The sequence below is a fragment of the Myxocyprinus asiaticus genome, chromosome 21 (assembly GCF_019703515.2).
Source record: "Myxocyprinus asiaticus isolate MX2 ecotype Aquarium Trade chromosome 21, UBuf_Myxa_2, whole genome shotgun sequence".
Lineage (NCBI taxonomy): Eukaryota > Metazoa > Chordata > Actinopteri > Cypriniformes > Catostomidae > Myxocyprinus > Myxocyprinus asiaticus.
This window is the reverse complement of record NC_059364.1, coordinates 39,424,051-39,444,385: the sequence shown is the minus strand read 5'-3', so window position 1 is coordinate 39,444,385 and position 20,335 is coordinate 39,424,051. Positions and strand designations below refer to the sequence as shown.

The window sequence follows — 20,335 nt, the reverse complement described above, 5'->3', positions numbered from 1 at the left end:
CACTGGCTGTTTGTTTCTAAATGGGTTGGATCAGAATGCTTCAGTGAATCCTGGAATACTGCAGTGTGTTGGTTATTATGCTATGTTTCTCTCTTAGTTTCTCCTTTTGAAATTTTCTAATGAGACCAGATTTCTCTATAAGTTGAGCATTCATAGGCACTCTCACTTCTGCTCAAACTAGAGTTCAGTCTGGCTGGACAGGAAAGGGAAAAGTGAAGTTTGTCACATTTATGTGACTCATTGTGTGGATAAGTTTGTGCATGTGCTAGTCATCAAGTGCATATGAGCTATGATTACATTTGCCAGTTTAAGCATGTGTTATATTTCTCAAGGGAGTGTGAGATATGACACTAAGGATGACTGACATGTTTATTTCTTTGCTCCAAGTGTGAATGTCTTGAAAACATGAACACATTTCATTGTATCCTATTTTTTTTATTTTTTTTAACATTATTTTCCTTCACCCATATTTTCATTGACCAGAGATTCACCCATAAAGATTTCCAAAAACATCATCTGTGCTCCATTATAGCATTTAAAATAATTTCTGGTATGGTTTCAGTACCAGTTAAGCTCGACAGCATGAGTGGCATAATGTTGATCACCACAAAAAAGAATTTCAACTTGTCCCTCATTTATTAAAAAAAAAAAAAAAGCAAACAACGTGGTAGCAGCAACAGTACAGTATACAGGATTTCATACATACAGAAGCTGTGCTATGTCTTGCATAGAACAATAATTTCAACTGAATTTCAATCAATATTTCATGCACATTTATTTTATTTATTTGGTAAGCATCAGGGGTTTTTCAAGGTTTATTTTGACTGGCTGACTGTACATTATCTCTTACTTCTAAGATTCTGGTTGTGACAAATATAATGAATTCTCTCCTTTTTCTTTTTGTCTGGTGGGCAGGACTACTTTGAGAGTTACCTTGCTATTGCTTCAACCATTCCCTCAGTGGTGTGTCTCATAATCAACTACCTCCTTGTCAATAGGTAACACACAAACACCCACACACCCTAACACCTCACTTCCTGCTAAAGGGATAGTTCACCACAAAAATGAAAATTCTGTCATCATTTACATTCCAAACCGGAATGACTTTCTATCTTTTGTGGAACACAAACGGAGATATTTTAACAAAAATCCCGGTCAATCTTTTCTATAAAATGCCAGTGGACAGTGACCATCTTTAAAGATATAAAGGACCCAAAGGTGCCATAAAAGTAGTCCATGCGACTCGTGTGTCATATTTCAAGTCGTCATAAAAGCATATGAAGGTGTTTGTGATATACAACCTGAAATTTAAATCATTTTCAGTGAAAATCTTGAAGTCAGTTGCATACTCATGACCGCTATGAGAAAAGCATGATCACAGTGGCTTGCGTTGTTAAGCACTAAAAATAGCGCAAGCAAGCATGCAAGTTTGCATGAACATGCACGCCAGTGTGAACTAATGAATTGAAAAGAAGCTAATTCTTAGTTTATTGCCCAACCCTGCTTGACATTCAAGAGGGATTGTTGCATTTTAGATGTTACTTTAGATTGAGTAAAAAATAAATAAAAAAAGGTGGAAGTAGGGTTCCCGCAGGTCCTTAAAATGTCTTAAATTAAATTTTCTAAAATGTAAGGGCATAAAAAGTCTTGAATATCTTAAATTGTATAACAAAAGTCTTAAATTAAAAAGAGGTCTTAAATTTGGGGACGTAAAGAACAGTATCGCGATATGGCCCTAATGTGATTGTTAAACTTTAAAAGGCTACGATTTAATTGAATAAATGTATCGTCTGCATGCGCTGCGGGCTTCAAATTGAAAAGCACACGGGGGAACTCGAGATTTAGTGTTTCCAGTGGCTTCAGAGTGTTTTGCAATCAATAAATACCAGACATTTATGACAAGTGATCGCTGATGATCTACTGTTGATGAATTATGACCATGTTTACTTAAAAGTGTTTATATTGAAATACCTTGTAAATGAAAATAAGAGTGCATATTTTATTTTCCTCATCTGTTTGAATAAGCAGCTGGAAGCAGTGCAGCAGAGACATTTCAAAATAAGAGTCCCCGGTATATTTAGGGCTTGTTTATTGTTAAAAATCCTACATTATGCACTTCTGGGATTTAATTCAATTTGGACTTTTTTTTTTTCTCCCAATTTGGAATGCCCAATTCCCAATGCGCTTTTAAGTCCTCGTGGTCGCGTAGTGACTCGCCTCAATCCGGGTGGCGGGGGATGAATCCCAGTTGCCTCCGCGTCTGAGACCATCAACCTGCGCATCTTATCACGTGGCTTGTTGAGCGTGTTGCCACGGAGACATAGCGCATGTGGAGGCTTCACGCCATCCACCGCGGCATCCGCGCTCAACTCACCACGCGCCCCACAGAGAACAAACCACATTATAGTGACCACGAGGAGGTTACCCCATGTGACTCTACCCTCCCTAGCAACTGGGCCAATTTGGTTGCTTAGGAGACCTGGCTGGAGTCACTCAGCACGCCCTGGGTTTCGAACTAGCGAACTCCAGGGGTGGTAGCCAGCGTCTTTTACCACTGAGCTACCCAGGCCCCTCAATTTGGACTCTTGTAGCATCTGTCTCACCCGCCCTGTCACAGGACGGAAACACTAAGAACATTTTTTTAACAAATTCAATATATAAATTTGAAAAACTATAGTAATTTTATTGTCATTTGCACAGATCACACATGGTAGAAACTGAGCATTGAAATTTGTAATAGGCAGATTAATCTGTTACTGCCTTTCTTTGGTTAATAAAGCATAAACCGGCACATACACTGGCCAGAGCAGGACAGAAACTTTGCGATGTGTCCGCCCGGAGTCATTACACTGACGCACACACCGCAAACACACACACAACAGCTGTGTCAGTAATTAAATAATGGGGAATGGACCTGTTAATGCTATTTATTGTACTAAACAAGACCAGATGGAATTTATGATAGAAATAAAGTAAATTAAGGCAGAATTTAACTGCCACAGAGGAAGTCATAAGTCTTAACTATCACAAAAATGCAAAATGAGACGGTTGCTTTGGAGTTCAAAGTGGCGCGTGGCGCTGCTGTTGATGCCTTAATGTTTAATGTTACTTGAATTGATGCTATTTTAGTGCATTTCTGTCTTTATACTGTGGAAGGCTTTGTTTAGAAAATGTTAATAAAATATTATTTTACTTATTGTTTTGTTTTCTTTCCTAAGAAGAAAATAAGTGCATTTTGACAGTAAAAGAAGTATATTTAGAGTAAAATTTCAGCCCTTTCCAAATCTGCGTTAGTTATGATTAACTATGAGAAATTATGCGATTAATCCCAATTAAAACATTTTAATCGACCGACAGCACTAATAAATACACTCCAGAGTTTCCGCTAAGAAATTTCGGTACGGGCCAATGTGTCCGGGAATGATAAAAATTGCCGGACAAATTTGAAAAAATCCAGTCATCTGAGTTCGGTGTTTATTTTGCGCTGTAAACACGATGGAGTATGCATAATAATACGATATAGGCTAATAATGACACAATCAATTCAAATGAACGATAAACGTTTGTTTATTATAGCTGCTGCTCTTTCATAAAAAATAAAAAAAACACAAAAAAAAACAGCCATCATGGAATTAGCGTCTAAATTAAAAGAACATTCAACATTGGGGGCAAAACAAAACAACTGAACTGCAATTTGCCACATAAATACCAGATCATTCGTTTATGTCATATCATTTCTCACCTTAGCTAATTTCTTCAGCTCTTTATTTTTCATAGCACAAAAGCGTTTTGCTGCCAAAGTGAAGTCAAATGAGTCCAGTGTTTCTCTACAACTTGAGATTCACATAAGCCTGTGGTGTACTTCTCTTCAGAAAACATCAACGGAAGGCTGTTTTATTGTGATTCTGATGTGAGAAACTTCTCATTGCGTGCATCCGAAATGGGAACACAGGCTGCTTTTGCCAGTGTGAGGGATAAAACCCGCTGTAGTCACGAATTAGAACTCTGCAATCTTCGGGAAAGTTTAAACCTCCATGGCAGCGAAGCGGTGTAATCATTGGCATAATGTTGCACTGTACACATGTGGCATCAGCTAATTGGTTGTTGATGCATCATGTTAATATTTTCACTGGACATTGTGTCTGACAATATTTAAATTTATCAGACATTAGGAATTTTTAACAGTCAAAAAACGGTAATTACCGGCTAACGGAAACCCTGATACACTCACGACCACTTTATTAGGAGCACTTGTACACCTACTTATATATGCGATTATCGAATCAGCGAATTGTGTGGCAGCAGTTTAATAAAATCAAGCAGATACGGCTCAGAATGAGATGTGGTCTTCTGCTGTTGTAGCCCATCCGTCTCAATGTTTGAAGTGTTGTGCATTCTGAGATGCTATTCTGCTCACTACAATTGTGCAGAGGGGTTATCTGAGTTACTGTAGACTTTGTCAGTTCGAACCAGTCTGGCCATTCTCTGTTGAACTCTCTCATTAACAAGGTGTTTCCATCGACAGAACTGCTTCTGATAAACTGTAGAGACTATTGTGTGTGAAAATCCCAGGAGATCAGCAGTTACAGAAATACTCAAACCAGCCCATTTGGCACCAACAATCATGCCACAGTCAGAATCACTGAGATCACATTTTTTCCCCATTCTGATGGTTGATGTGAACATTAACTGAAGCTTCTGACCTGTATCTGCGTGATTTTATACATTACACTGCTGCCACATGATTGGCTGATTAGATCATTTCATGAATAAGTAGGTGTACATGAGTTCCTTTATAAAGTGTGAGGTGAGTGTGTATATGTATATTTATATATAAGCAGTGTTACAAGTTCTAAGGTCTTGTTGAATGTGTGCCGCAGCCTGTTTAACTGAAGAATCTGTGATTACATTATTTCACTGCAAAAAATGATTTTCAAGACAAGTATTTTTGTCTAGTGTTCCTGTAAAATTATCGAAACATTCTTAAAATGTGATTTATTTACTTGCCGAACAAACTGGGATAAGATATTAAGTCTTGTTTTAAGATAAATCTGACAACATTTAGTGAATTTTGACTTGAAACAAGGAAAAAAATCTGACAATGGGGTAAGCAAAATAAACTTGTTTTCCCTTGTTTTCAATACAAGACTTAAAATCTTATGCCAGTTTGCTTGTCAAGTAAATAAATCATGTTTTAAGAATGTTTAGATATTTTTTACTGGAAAACAAGACAAAAATACTTTTTGTATTTTTTGTAGTTTATTTTGAGATTGTGTAGGTTTGTTATGTATGGACATACTGCGTACATTTTATTTGTTCAGGTCTTAAAAAAGGTCTTTATAAGTCGTAATTTTGGTTTTAAACACTGTAGAAGACATATTAGTTTGTATTTGTTTGTTCTCTCCCCATAAAAACCTTGATATATAGACAAGATGTTTTCCAACAGACAATAGAGTTGACCACTGCTTGTGCAGCAAATGCAAAGTGTCTCAGCCTAAATTCAATCAGTTAGCAAACATAGCTTCCTCTTCAAGTGCACTGTGGTGTTTTTGTAACTGATTTTGTTGTTCCAATTCCTGTACTCTCAAAGATTAAAGATTCACTGTGTTGTTTTCCCAAGTTCACCAGGATCCCTTTTTTGTGACTTTATTGTAAACATTAGGCCGATTTTAAAGAGTCTAGACAATAAACAATAAAAGCTCATTCGGTTCGATTCTCTAATGCACTAGATGCACTAATAAAATGTACGTATAGCTTGAATGCACTGAAAGTCACTTTAGATTAAAGCATCTGCCAAATGCATAATTGTAAATAATAAATTTAGCTAGATTTATGCTTAACTATGTAGTCAACCAATAAGGGGTTTTTAATGGCAAATGCAGATATCTAGAGAGCAGGGTGCCTGATGGCCGATATAATGCTAACACAGTATATACAGACTGTTCAGTTTGTAATCTTAAAACCCAGAAGAGAATTAGCATGTTTCTACTGGGCTTTTAGAATATTAGTTTCTGTTACAAATCACAAAACAGTCTGTTTTATTTTTAAAGGAAGTTAACTAGTTGACTAGCGAAAAATTCCGCCACGCCTCTCGTTTATCTAAAAGAAAGCGAAAACCGAGAAACAGTAAGGCACTTGCTGTGGAAGTGAATGGGGCCAGCCCATAAACGTTAAAATACACTCCGTTTCAAAAGTATAGCCACAAGACGTAAACATTATACATGTTAACAAGATTTTAGTCTGATTAAATTGCTTATTAACACTGTAAAAAACTCGCAGCTGTGATTGCCAGAAAAATGTAAACAACTTTACAGAACAACCTGTAAATTTTATAGTTTAAATCTGTTGTAATTTACATGAATGTAAAAAAATAAATAAATAAATAAAAAAATCTGTTACATTTACAGTAAAAAAAAAAATTCAGGAACTTGATATTAACTTTCTGAAACTGTAAAAATCTGCTTTTTACATTATAAGGTAATCACTGTAAAAATTACAGAAGTTCACATGACATGCAGTTCACCAATAGTGGCTCTTCCAGGAGCAATGACCAATAAACATGTAGAGACAGTGCTCAGTGTCACTCACTCAAACACTAAACACCATCAGGGTAACAAATATGAAATTTAAATAATGCAATAAACATGAACTAAACTACATTAAATATAAAATAGAACACCCCAAACTATTCCCATAACATATAATGAAATATGATGGGTCATGCAGGGAATTGTGGGAATGCCCGATTATTGTTTTTTACTGTAATTTTAAAAATAATTTACTGTAAAAAATACACGTCCTCTCTTGTTAAACATAATGTACATTTTTACCATTAATTATACAGGAAAATCAGACTTTTTACATCTAAAAATTTTTATTTTTACAACATTTTATTGTAAAAAACTACTGTGTTGTCTTTTAAAATATATAAACATTTTTACTGTATATTTTTATTTTGTAACTATTTTAAATCAAGAGAAGAAAATGTCAGTTGACCCTTCGCTAAGCTCCGCCCGATTATCACAGAAAAGTGCATTTGATAGCAATTACACACCTAATAACATTAATGTAAGTGAACAGAACTGTTTATAACGTCTCATAACACACTCACTATGATGCTGTGCACCGTTTATTTACTATAGCTTTTACTATTACATGAATCAATTCATCAAGCTTTAATGTAGGTGTCGTTATTCATGCTCATTTGGGAATGAGGTCTGAAACAGTTTAATCCATAATAGGTTCTTCTTTACATTTATTGAAAGTTTTTTTTATAACTGTGTGTATCCTCTATGGGTACCTCGTGTCACTATTGCAAGTGACCCGGCAACATCGGGTTTTACATTTTGTGGATCATTTTGATAAAATCCTGCTTAAAACTACTCAAACACTCATTATTTCCAAAGGCTTTCATTGGAAAATAGCAAACGTGTGTCAGTGTGCTGGTGGCCCCAGCAACAGTTGCAAAGTCGGGATTGGTCAGAAACGCTTTTAAGGTGGGGCTTAGCGAAGGGTCAATTAGAACAGACCGCCAGGTCTCCTAAGCAACCAAATTGGCCCGGTTGCTAGGGAGGGTAGAGTCACATGGGTAACCTCCTCATGGTCGCTATAATGTGGTTTGTTCTTGGTGGGGCGCGTGGTGAGTTGAGCGTGGTTGCAGCGGTGGATGGCGCGAAGCCTCCACACGTGCTATGTCTCTGTGGCAACTCGCTCGACAAGCCACGTGATAAGATGCGCAGGTTGACAGTCTCAGACGCGGAAGCAACTGGGATTCGTCCTCCGCCACCTGGACTGAGGCGAATCACTGTGCGACCACGAGGACTTAAAAAGCACATTGGGCAATTCCAAATTGGGGAAGAAAAAAAAAAAAAAAACATTTGCCATTACTTTTCAAAACGATCAAGCGTACTATTTTCGCATGGTGCAAGATAAAGTGGGGCGAAAAATCCCATAGACTTATATTGAAGTAGTGAGCCTTATCTAGGGACCAGAATATAACAGAGACTTGGGGTTTGGCTCTTTTGAGGCCAGTAAACAACCACGCAGAACTCCCAAGCACCTCTGTTTTCTCCAGAAAGAGTAAAAATCTAGTTTGATTATGAGGATAGTATAATTGGCATGTGAAGCGTTGTTTTAGGTGCTTTTATAAACTGCTGTAACTGTGATGCAGGTTGTGACAAAGGCCATTAAAGTTGAATAAACAATATTTTGTTGACTATGTTTTTGTATGTGTATTTTGTTCAGGTTGTCCTCTCAGGTGCGGATCCTCTTCTCTCTGTTCGTGATCTTGCTTGTGTTTGTGGTGACCACAGTGCTGGTAAAAGTGGACGTGTCTGGCTTTAGGATCCAGTTTTTTGAGGGAACACTAGCTAGTGTGTCGCTGGTCAGTGGAGCATCCAACATCTTCTGTGGCAGTGTGTTTGGCATCAGTGGCCACTTTCCCATGAGGATATCTCAAGCACTCATATCAGGTACTGTTCCTTTTCTGAATGTTCATCCTCAAAGGGACTAGAGGTTGGCAATATACCGGTTAAATAAATATACTGGTAGAAATGTGTAAACTGGTTAGAATTTTTTAGTAAAATGCAGACGCATAGTACAGAAGGTTGCACTTTTTTAGTTTTTTGCTTAGATCAATCAAATGGTGCAGAGTAGATAAAATAGATTACTAAAAATAACTAATTACTGCTAATTACTAAACTAATAATATTTTATTTATCGAGTTGTTTCATATCAATGACAGGTCTACCATTACAAAAAGTCATTATTTTTTCAGATGTTTTTGAATTACTTGCCATAACAAAATATCATATTTCAATAAAAGTATATAGTTTTTGACCAGAAATGTCTATATCACAATATACATTTTTTGTTTATATCACCCACCCCTAAAAGGGATAGTTCACCCATAAATGAAAATTCTGACATTTTTGACAGAAACAGTTTAGCTGAGATGGACCACTTGAATTAAAGTGAATGGGAGACATTGGCAGGTGTAGAAAAAGAAAGTCCCACCTTTCAGGTAAAAAGAGACAGTCACAATTTATGATACCAGTGTTGTCAGATTTTACTGCTGATTTGAAATATGTTCTTTGATCGTAATCTTCACCAGCCATTTTGGAGATTTCGGTCATTCCCCATTCAAGTAGATAGGAGCTTGTATTTATAGAAAATAGCTGCTCAGGAGCCTTTCCAAGATAGCCACTGAGTAGACTGACTTGCCTTGAGAGGGATTTCGATTTTTTTAAGAATATTCTGGCTGCTCTTTCCATATCATGAAGGTGAATGGGGACTGGGACTGTCAAACCAATCCAAAATGACGAAAAGTTCCATAAAAGCACCATAAATGTGGCCCTGAATTTTCAAGTTTTCTGAAGTCATACGATAGCTTTGTGTTAAATTTAAGTCATTATTGACTGAAAATCTTCCCCTCCGCCGCAGCTTTCAAATCAAATATGCCGCATCATGTTAGGTTTGACGTCAAACATCTTTGGATTCTCGCGTGTCTTGTTCCCCTATGTCATTGACGTTAGCTATCTTCAGAAGACTTGGAATATAGCGCACAAGTCATTTTGGAGCTTGACACCCCAGTCTCCATTCACTTTAAATATATGGAAAAGAGCAGCCAGTATATTCTACAAAAAAAAATTATTTTGTGTTCTAGAGAAGAAAGCCATACAGGTTGAGTCAGTGATGACCGAATTGACCGTCTATCCTTCTTTAAAAAATTCCTGCGTGCCACTAGCACAACTTAAATAGTATTCACAACGCTAAGCTTGTTTGTCTTGTGTTCAGGTCAGGCCATGGGTGGCACGTTGAGTGCAGTGGCCTCAATAGTGGATCTGGCTGCCGCCAGTGATGTGTCCAACAGTGCACTGTTTTACTTCCTCACCGCTGATGTCTTCACTCTGCTCTGTATCTTCATGTACCTGCTGCTGCCCAGACTGGCTTATTCACGGTGAGTGAGTCTCCTTAACATGTAGCACAGATGGACAAGTGCAAGGGCTGTATGTACCATCATACCTCCCATCACCATAATGAACATTTCACTACACTGTACATTTGACCACATGAATACAAGAGGAACAGGGTTGCTAATCTCTTATAAAACCACAACGCATGATATTCACACTGTGTTTTTTGCTGAGAGAGGACTGAGTGAGAGCAGAAAGTGGATCTGTGGTGCTGCTATTGACTCCATGAGTTTCATCACTGGTCTGGGGTCAAACCACAGTTTCATGACACAGTTGTGACGTAGAGATCAGCAGTTGCTGATGTGGCATACTTTTAACACACTGCCATCAGATGTAGCCTGGAAATTACTGGTGCTCACTTTGATTTAGTTTAAAGGAATAGTTCACCTAAAAATTAACATTTTGTCATAATTGAATCACCCCCGTTCCATTCCAAACCAATATGACTTTCTTCACTCAAAACAATCATTTTTTGCAAGAGTAGGATTTAAATAAAAGGTTTAAATGACATTTAAATATGCTTAAGTTTGTCAAAATATAGCATTTGTTAAATTATTGATAGAATTAAAAGATTACTCAATTCCGTTTGATTTTCCGTACAAAATGCGCAAATATTAAAGAATAGACCAAAATATTGGAACAGAAGAAGTTTAGCACAATCAACTCAGTGAATGGGGTGAATACTGTTGAGCTCATAAAAATCACCATAAAAGTAGTCCATAAAATACTCTTTTATATTCGTGAACTATATTCCAAGTGTCCTGAAGCCATACAATAGCTTTGTGTGAGGAACACATTCAATATAGCAAAATAAATAAATAAATAAATAATGCTTTTGGTGGTGAACTTTTTCTTTAATGTGGTAAACGTCTTGGAGTGAATGCAGCAATCAGAGTCACCTCTAGGTGGCACTAGAGTTCTGTATTTACATAATTATGTTCAACAATAAGAATAAATATATCTTTCACAGCCTAAACACAACCATTCCACACTGAAAAAAATTACTAATAATATTTACTTAATTTTTATCTGTTTTATCTATTTTTATACAGTACTGTACAGAAGTTTAAGGCACTAGTGAAAAATGTTGCATAGTGAGGATGTCTTCAAAAATAATGACATAAATAGTTTTCATTTATCACTTAAATGTCATACAAAGTCCAGTAAACATAAAAAAGCTAAATCAATATTTAGTGTGGCCACCTTTGCCTTTAAAACAGCACCAATTCTCCTAGGTACACCTGGACACAGTTTTTCTTGGTTGTTGGCAGATAGGATGTTCCAAGATTCTTGGAGAATTCTCCACAGTTCTTTTATCTATTTAGGCTGTCTCAATTGCTTCTGTCTCTTTATGTAATCTCAGACTGACTCGATGTTCAGTGGGGGGCTTTGTGGGGGCCATGACATCTGTTGCAGGGCTCCCTGTTCTTCTATTCTAATCTTTTCTATTTGCAAAAGTAATGTTTGGGAGTCTAACATTTATATTTCCAATTGACACACCATCTTAAGACAAATGTTTTTTTTTAAACATCTTAAGTGCCTAAAACTTTTGCACAGTACTGTATATTTTTTCTAAGTACATTTAAATGGTATAAATTAATTAAAATCTGCTTAACTTCATGACATAATATTAAAGTGAGTAAATTTAACTTAAACATTTCAGTTAAAAAAGTTATTTTACTTACAAATCTGATGTACGTGGTACTTAAACTTTCATTTCACATTTTAAACTTTGCTTATACACTGCGTACACAATTATTAGGCAAATTGTATTCCTCAGGATAAATTTTATTGTTGAACAAACACAATGCTCTCAGTCAATCCAAAATGTTATTGAACCTCAAACCTGAATGTTTAACAAAGAAAAAGTGAGTTTTGTCTTTCTCAGGGGAATATATAAGTGTGCACAATTATTCGGCAACTAAATTACAAAAATTATTTCTCCCAACTCAATTGTTTATTCTCAATTTTTAGAGTAAGTGCAACAAATAAGTAACACAAAATGACAATTAAGTAACATTTTTGGCCTTTCAAAAATATTCAGTGACGAATATAGCCACCCTTCTTTTCAATAACTGCCATGAGCCTTCCATCCATGGAGTCTGTCAGTTTCTTGATCTGTTCACGATCAACTTTCACTGAAGCAGCAACCACAGCCTCCCAAATGCTGTTCAAAGAGGTGTATTGTCTTCCCTCACTGTAAATCTCACGTTTGAGAAGGGCCCACGAGTTCTCAGTAGTATTTAAGTCAGGTGAGGAAGGGGGCCAAGTCATTATTTGGGCATCTTTGAGGCCCTTGCTGGCTAGCCAAGCAGTGGAGTACTTGGATGCATGTGATGGAGTATTGTCCTGCATAAAGATCATGGCCTTCTTGAATGCTGAGGACTACTTCCTGTACCACTGCTTGAAGAAAGTACTTTCCAGAAACTGGCAGTAGGTTTGAGAGTTGAGTTTCAGTCCATCTTCAACTCGAACTACCTCAAGGTCCAACTACCTCATCCTGATAGCAGCCCATACCAATAACCCTCCTCTACCTTGCTGGCACCTGACTCGAAGTGGTACCCTGTGTCCATTAGTGATCCAGCCACGGGCCCATCCATCTGGTCCATCAAGAGTCACTCTCATTTCATCTGTCCATCTGTCTTCATGTATTTCTTTGCCCAGTCTTGACGTTTCAACTTGTGAATATATTCAGTGGTGGCCGTGTTTCAGCCTTCTTGACCTTGGCCATGTCTCTAAGCACTTGAAACCTTGTACTTCTGGACACTCCAGTTAGGTTGCAGTTCTGGAATATGGTAGCATTGGAGGATAATGGGTTCCTGGTAGCTTCACGTTTAATTCTTCTCAAGTCTTTTGCAGTTAATTTGCGCCTTTTCTTCTCCATGCGTTTTTTTGCGCCCCAGTTGACTATTCGCAACAAAACGTTTGATTGTCCGGTGGTCACGCATCAATAGTTTAGCTATTTCAAGAGTGTTGCATCCGTCTGAAAGGCATTTTACAATATTTGACTTTTCAGTGTCAGTTAAATCACTTTTTGGCCCATTTTACCTGAGGTAATGAAGCTGCCTAATAATTATGCACACCTAGATATAAGGTGTTAGTCACTTTCACCACACCCTCCCTCATTACACAAATACATACCACCTGAAAATGACTGAATCCAATAAGCATTCAAGTTTATATGGTTTGGAGTTGGAAGATTTGCATGGAAATAATAAGATCAGAATACTCACTTGCCTAATAATTGGGCATGCAGTGTAAACACATGTTTAATCATGTACCACATGATATATGAACACCTTGAACAGAGAAGCTAAATACATACTATGTGGTCCATTAGACAACATCACCTTGCATTGCTGTGAATAGAAACAAAATACAGATCAGCGCACGCAGACCTGAACACTTGGTGCACAAAACACAATGAAGGTAACAATCAACAGATATTTTTTTGATCATGAACGGGTAACTCTGAGTAGAAAGTGTACTTCAGACTTCACAAAACAAGAAGTAACCAAACTCAACAATAAAAACGATGTAAATAAACTTGCAAACAGTGAAACCATGCAAGTTCATTAATTATTCAGACCCGTTGCATGCTGGGAACACCAGCTTTGAAAAGTAAAATTTATTTATTTTATTCACCTGTGAAATGTATTCAAATGAGCAAATAAATATGACAAGGTTTTCTCCTTTAGGATTGATACGACTGACTCGATGCTCTACTAGCTGACAAAGTGCATGATGGGAATTTCAAGGGCATCAGGTTTGGGAACCGGAACCAAATTGTTTTCATCACTTTCGGTTTCGTTAACCGCTAAGGAACCGCTAAAATACTCCACCGCTACAAGCACGGAACATTCAGTGTGACCAGTGTAGTCCCATTCCTGAACGAAAGACTCTAGTGAGTTGCTTCATTTAGATCTACAGTGTGACTAGTGTAGCCTTTTACACCCCGTCTACACCGGGCACGTCCACTGACGCGACGCAATGGCTTGAGGCTGTCTACCCTGGACTGTTCGACCCAAATGTTCTAAACCGGTTATTTGTGTGTTTGACATAAGTAGCGTCAGCATATGCAGGACACCCGTTTACTGTCGCCACGATGGACACGCCAAAACTGACACTTCCAGTGTAGATAGCCTCATTGATTGTACTGGGGTTCTATTGCTTTTGACACGACGCACCACTCGCGTCCGGTGTAGATGGTGTTATTCCTGAACGTGTGACTCTTATGGTTCGGTTCTTTATGGTTTGGTTCTTTTGAATCTACACAACAAACATACAGCACTTTCTATCGAATGAAAGACTTAGCCTGTTCTTTTTAGTGAATAATAAAACGTACTGAACCTCAAGTCTTTTATATTGCTCTGTCCGACTTGAACCAAGAATTCAATAGGCACAATGCTTTTTTTTTTTTTACATAAAATAAATGAGGTCCAACAATTTTAGTAATATAGGATATCATAATTTTGAGAAAGAGAGCATGATGTGAAAGAGATTTGTTACATTACATTAATGAGAATTGATGGGGAAAATGAGCTTAATTGTCATGAAAATAATGCCACAAGGAAAAAAATCTCAAGGGTCCTAAAAATAGACTTCATTCTCTTTATGCAAAATATCTATTTTTTTAAATTATGGATTAGCTGTGAAATATGACCCAGACATGTCTTCATGATATTCACTCAGTTGGCTTTAGACTCAAACATTGTTTGACATGAGTGGACAATGTTAAATTCAAGTTAAAAACCTGCCAACGGCTTTTCTCACACAAGGAAAACAAGCCATGACAGGATTAACAGGCATGCATAGCTATTTTCCCTTCTTGCAGACATCATTGCATACCTAAAGAATAGAAGAATCTATAATCTCTTTGTAGAGGATCCCCTGAGGTTTTTGTTTGGTTTATTCACCCTTTTCTTTCTGTCCCTGGACCCTGCTGTGAAAACTGAATGTCACCTCAGTGGCCCTGTTTATAGCTGATATTAACATCGGTCTTGTATGATCCGATCACCAGTGATCAGCCAAAACAAATCGTCGTTTACACGTTGTATTTACATGTTTCTCTCTCTCTTTCTGTCTTTGTCTTTCAGATACTACTTGGAAGTGGCTTCTATACCCTGTAGTGGGTCTAACAGCCACAACAGCAGCTCAGACCCTACAAATGCGTCCGTGCCACCCCTCATGCCAATCCTGAAGAAGACCTGGGTGCTAGGCCTCTGCGTGTTCTACGTTTTCTTCATCTCCATCATGATATTCCCCGCGGTCTCCTCTGGAATCCAGTCAGTGAATAAAGACTCTGGAAATCCCTTGACCTCCACTTACTTTGTGCCTGTCACTAGTTTTTTACTGTACAACGTCGCAGACTTTTGCGGCCGTCAGGTCACCGCCTGGCTCCAGGTACCGGGACCCACCAGTCGCAAACTTCCACTGCTGGTCCTCCTCAGAACCGTCTTTGTTCCACTGTTCATGTTGTGCAACTATCAGCCGCGGTACCACCTACACAACGTGCCCTTTGCACATGACCTCTTCCCCGTGGTGTTCATCTGCCTGCTGGGGATTTCCAACGGGTACCTGGGCACGCTGCCTATGATCTATGGGCCTAAAGTCGTGCCGCGGGAGCTGGCAGAGCCTGCTGGTGTCATCATGTCCTTCTTCCTCACGCTTGGGCTAGCTGTCGGATCAGCCTTCTCTGTGGCACTGGTTCACTGTATCTGAGTGGCAATGACTGGCTGCCTTTATGACTTTTAAAAAGTGCCACAGCACGGATCATTTACACTACAGCACCCAAGAACTATCTGTTGCCAAAAACTTTATGGAAGTATATGAATGACAAATGTCTTTGAAAAAAAAAAAAAAAAAAAGCACGCTCAATTGCAAAATAAACTCATTGCATTAACAGTGCTTGCATTTTTGGGGGTGGTGGGGGATGCTATTTTATTTCATTCCTTTATAACAATCTGTGTGTCATCATATTCGGCTCTGATTAGTAGTGTTATCGAAGTTCCACATGCATTGTTGTCTAAGGACGGAAGTCAGTTTTTATAAATCAGTTATGGAAGTTGATCAGCTGGAGGAATGCCGAAGTGACTAAAGAATTATTAACAGCATGATGGAATAAAACTGCATTTCTTGTCTTACCACCTTCTGCTACTTATACCAACAACAGAAATACTCAGTTAGAATAGCAAAATATGCTTATAACCTTATTATTACCTTATTGCAATACAATTTGTAGCACTTGAATGTAAATAGTTTACACAGTGACATTAAACTAGAAATGGATTAAAAAGGTCTTAAAAGATTACTTGAGATGGTTACAATTTAGATTCAATATTTACAAATTGGATATATGAAATATGTAGAAACCAGAATGCATGCTACCAGAGTGAAGAAGACCAAGAGATAGAAATGGTACTGTAGATTGTGGTACCAAAGATCCAGTCTTGATACATTTAAACTGACCAATCAGCAGACCACACTGTAACCCCCCACTGTACCGGAGTTGTGACCATTTGCAGACCCCCAATAAACAAACACCACAGCCTTTTCCCCAAGGAAATGGGGGTTTTAACAGAAATATAATTGTTTTGTTCATTTTCAACACTGCAAAACTAACTTTGAACTTGACAATAATGTCATTTTGTTTCTTCAGTGCTTTTACTTTAAAGCAACTGTTTCTTGGTTTAATTAATTAAAGCAATATTTCTAGCCAAGAGATTAGCTACTCAAAAATACATGGTTTAATGATCTGAAAAGCGCTGTTATATCCTCCTGGGTGTAATGACTGGGGAAGCATTCACTGTTGACCAAATGTACATAAGATAAATAGCAGTTTAAGTTTGAATTTGTTGGTCCTCATCTGATTTGAATGCAATTTAAATAAGTAAAAAAAAAAAAAAAGATAAAGTCATGGTGTCAACAACTGCATTATGCTTAAAATACAGAAGGAAGATTAATCTAACATGCTAAAACAATGAAAACAATAACATATCAAAGTTGATGTAAAACAGTCTTTTCAGACTTGAATTGTGTACATTAACCATTAGCCTGAATAGCTTACAGCTCCTAATTTTTCTCATAAACCAGGAACACTTTGCCCTAGCAACTGCCTCAGATACTGTTGTACATTCAAACGGAAGATAGCACACATAGTAAAGTGGCGTGTCAAACTGAAGAAACTGTTTAAAATGACTTTGTTTATTGTTCAAGTTTAATTGATTATCAAAACTACCAATTTGCTGGTGAATTTGCAAAGCGAAATATACTGAATATTACCTTTTCAAATAATAAACATGAAAAAAAAAAAAAAGGAATATTTCGGAACTTAATTTTGGAAGTTGAATATTTAGGCTATTTTTAATGCAAAATGTTTTGAAATATTAACAGCTTAAATTTACAGCCGTTTGAAATTGCATCCCCAATAAATGCATGCACTGTTAATGCAATGTGTTTTATTTTTCAATTAGTGCAATTCGCCGTTTTTTTTTTTTTTTTATATATATAAAGACATTCATCATTAAAATGCTACCATACTTTTATATTTGATGTAATATTTTTTCATTGTTTTGACCCATTTTAGTGTTCCCACTGAGTTTGAATCTAAATGTTTACTAAATAATTCTTTTTAAAGTTACATTTTATTTTTATTGTCACCTTTTATTAGAAAAATATATTGTTTGTGGACTCTATTTAGTCTGTAGTAAAAACATTTGAATAAAAATCAGTATTGTTTTCATTTCACTGTACCCAGGCACATGGGCATATTTTTTTCCTAGTTTGAATCTTACTGAATACTTTAATCCAAATTCATTTCTAAGTCAATTTTAAATTTATTATCATCTTTTAATAAAAAATATATCATTTGGGGACTCAGTTCGGTTTTTGATAATACAAACACCTGGATACAAGCAGCATTTTTTACACATTTTACTGTATCCAGGGACATACTATATACTTGAATATATGTATACACAATACTTGAATTCAGATTCCTTTTTAAGTCAATTTAAATGTAATTTTACTTTAATCTTTTATTTGAAGGGGAATTAGGGCTCAATGCAGTCCATTTACAATAAAAACATTGACAAAAAGCAGAATTTGTTTTTGTTTTTGTTTTGTTTTTTTGTTGTTTTTTTGTAAACCCATTTTACCATTCCCAGGCAACATGGAAATAATTTTTCTTAGTTTAATTTAAATGTTTACTGAATAATTCAATTAAAATTCCCTTTAAATACAATATTAAATGTAATTTTATTGTCATGTTAATTAATAAAAATAAAAAAAAATTTTATTATTTGGGGCTCAATATTGTCTATAAAAATTATAGTCTATAATAAAAACATTTGGATGAAAAGCAGCATTGTTTCTTTAATTTTACTGTCCTCGGGCACATGCAAAAATATTTCTTAGTTTTAATCTAAATGTTTACTGAATACATAAAAGTCCATTTAAATGCTATTTTATTTATCATTTTGTATTAGGAAAATAAAAAAATGAGGTCTGGATATTATCACACCAGCCGATAACCATATCCGCAGGAGTGATAGTTCCGAAATCTATGAACAGGGGCGTTAACATTAGCATGGTGGTGCTTGTCTGGAATTTGGCACATCAGGTTCAAATTTGGGTGGAAAAAAATTGGAAATTAACGCACCAATTTCCTGCGAGATCATGTTTGCCATTTATAAACCCATAATGGGTTTTAATAAACACTATTAATGAGTAACAATTTTAATGTCAATGTTAATATGCATTGTATTACATAATAGCATTTTTATTTCTGTCTGTCGCAGTGGCATCATGAACCCTGGAATGAATGCTATAATGGGCCAAGCTGCAAGTGGAAAGACATCGTAAGTGCACGTTCACTTACTGTAGATCTATTGCTTTCTAAATCAGACCTCCATCATTTTACTTCTTCCATTACAGGTATACCTGCAGCATAGCATACATATTAAAACAAAAGTAATGGAAAATATTAAAAGCAGCTTATTTGGGGCACAAAATTCTCTTAAACTCTCTTAAATAAATTGTAATATACAGTGGCTCCAAAAAGTTTGGACAATCAAAGCATATTTGAAAGTGTAATGTAATTGTATTAGACAACAAAATATCAGCCCCAGTGCATTTGTTTTAAAGAAATTTAGCACATGTACAAAGAAGTTTGTCAGGTTTTAAATGATTCAAAATGAAGGCACTGAAGACACTCTCTGGTTGTCATGTTAGTGGAACATGTTCATTGTTAATATGATAAACTACACCTGTGTATACTTGAAGAGAACTGACTTTATACATCCACTAAAAATCACCTTGACCCCGTCAAAAGTGATTGCAAAAAAGGCTCAGAAAGTGAAGTTAGTTATGAGAAAATATCTACCAACATTTATTTACAGATGCTACTTAGTTTGATATTTGTTGTTTCATTCAATGAAATTCATGCACTTATAATTGTGGCTGAAGTGTCTAAATACTTTTTGGGGCTATTGTGTATGAGAATGTCCTGTATTTGTCACTATACAAGATGTGACATTAATTTGTTAATATGCCTTTCTTTAGGCTTCTAGATGTTCTTGCCGGACAGAAGGATCCTAAGGGGTTAAATCAGGTCAAGTTCTGGTTGACAACACCAATGTGACCTCTGACCTCAGGCTCTGCTCTGCCAATGTAGTTCAGTTAGAAGTAAAGAAAATTTTTGTGGCCTTCTAAATTTTAATAAATCATTTAATTCTCCTAAAGATGCTGAATTGAGTGTTGGGGGTGGGAGGCGTTAAATATTGTATTAGATAATAAATGACTTTTAATTTTAGGTAAATTAATTCCTTTTATATTAAACCCTTGTGTTCTGTTTATATTGGAGTAACACTCGAACAGTCTTCGTGTAACCTGTCTTTTCTAAAATATATGATTACACATATAACTACAACCCTAATTTCAAAAAAGTTGGGACAGTATGCAAAATGACAATAAAAACAAAAATGAGAGATTTGTAAATTATATTCACCTTTTTCTATATTGAAAGCACTACAACTACACATTATATGATGTTTTATCTTGCGAATTGTATTTATTTATTTTTTAATATGTACAGTAATTTTAAATCAGATGATTGCAACACGTTCTAAAAAAGTTGAGACAGGGGCAATTTAAGACTAATAACAATTTGACGAGTTAAAGTAACAAGGCAATGTGAAACCGGAGATGTTAAACAGGTGAGGCAATCGTGTCACAGTATATAAGGAGCCTCCAAAAACAGCCCAGTCCTTCAAGAACAAGGATCATTCGAGACTTGTCAATTTGCCAACAGATGCTTCAGCAAATAATCCAGCACTTTGAGAACAATGTTCCCCAAAGACAAA

At 36.4% G+C, this 20,335-nt stretch overlaps 1 protein-coding gene across 3 annotated transcripts in view; it reads left to right on the top strand.

Moving 5' to 3' along the window:
- The window catches only part of LOC127412407 (equilibrative nucleoside transporter 3-like), a 34,808-nt gene extending 17,325 nt beyond the window's left edge, over positions 1 to 17,483 (top strand). For all 3 annotated transcript variants that reach the window (XM_051648732.1, XM_051648734.1, XM_051648733.1), the window contains 4 exons: positions 916 to 998; positions 8,245 to 8,471; positions 9,796 to 9,958; positions 15,071 to 17,483. In XM_051648732.1, the coding sequence (XP_051504692.1) occupies positions 916 to 998; positions 8,245 to 8,471; positions 9,796 to 9,958; positions 15,071 to 15,695 (1,098 nt within the window). In that variant the 3' untranslated portion in view covers positions 15,696 to 17,483. The remainder of the gene's footprint in view (positions 1 to 915; positions 999 to 8,244; positions 8,472 to 9,795; positions 9,959 to 15,070) is intronic.
- The last annotated feature ends 2,852 nt before the right edge of the window (positions 17,484 to 20,335 follow it).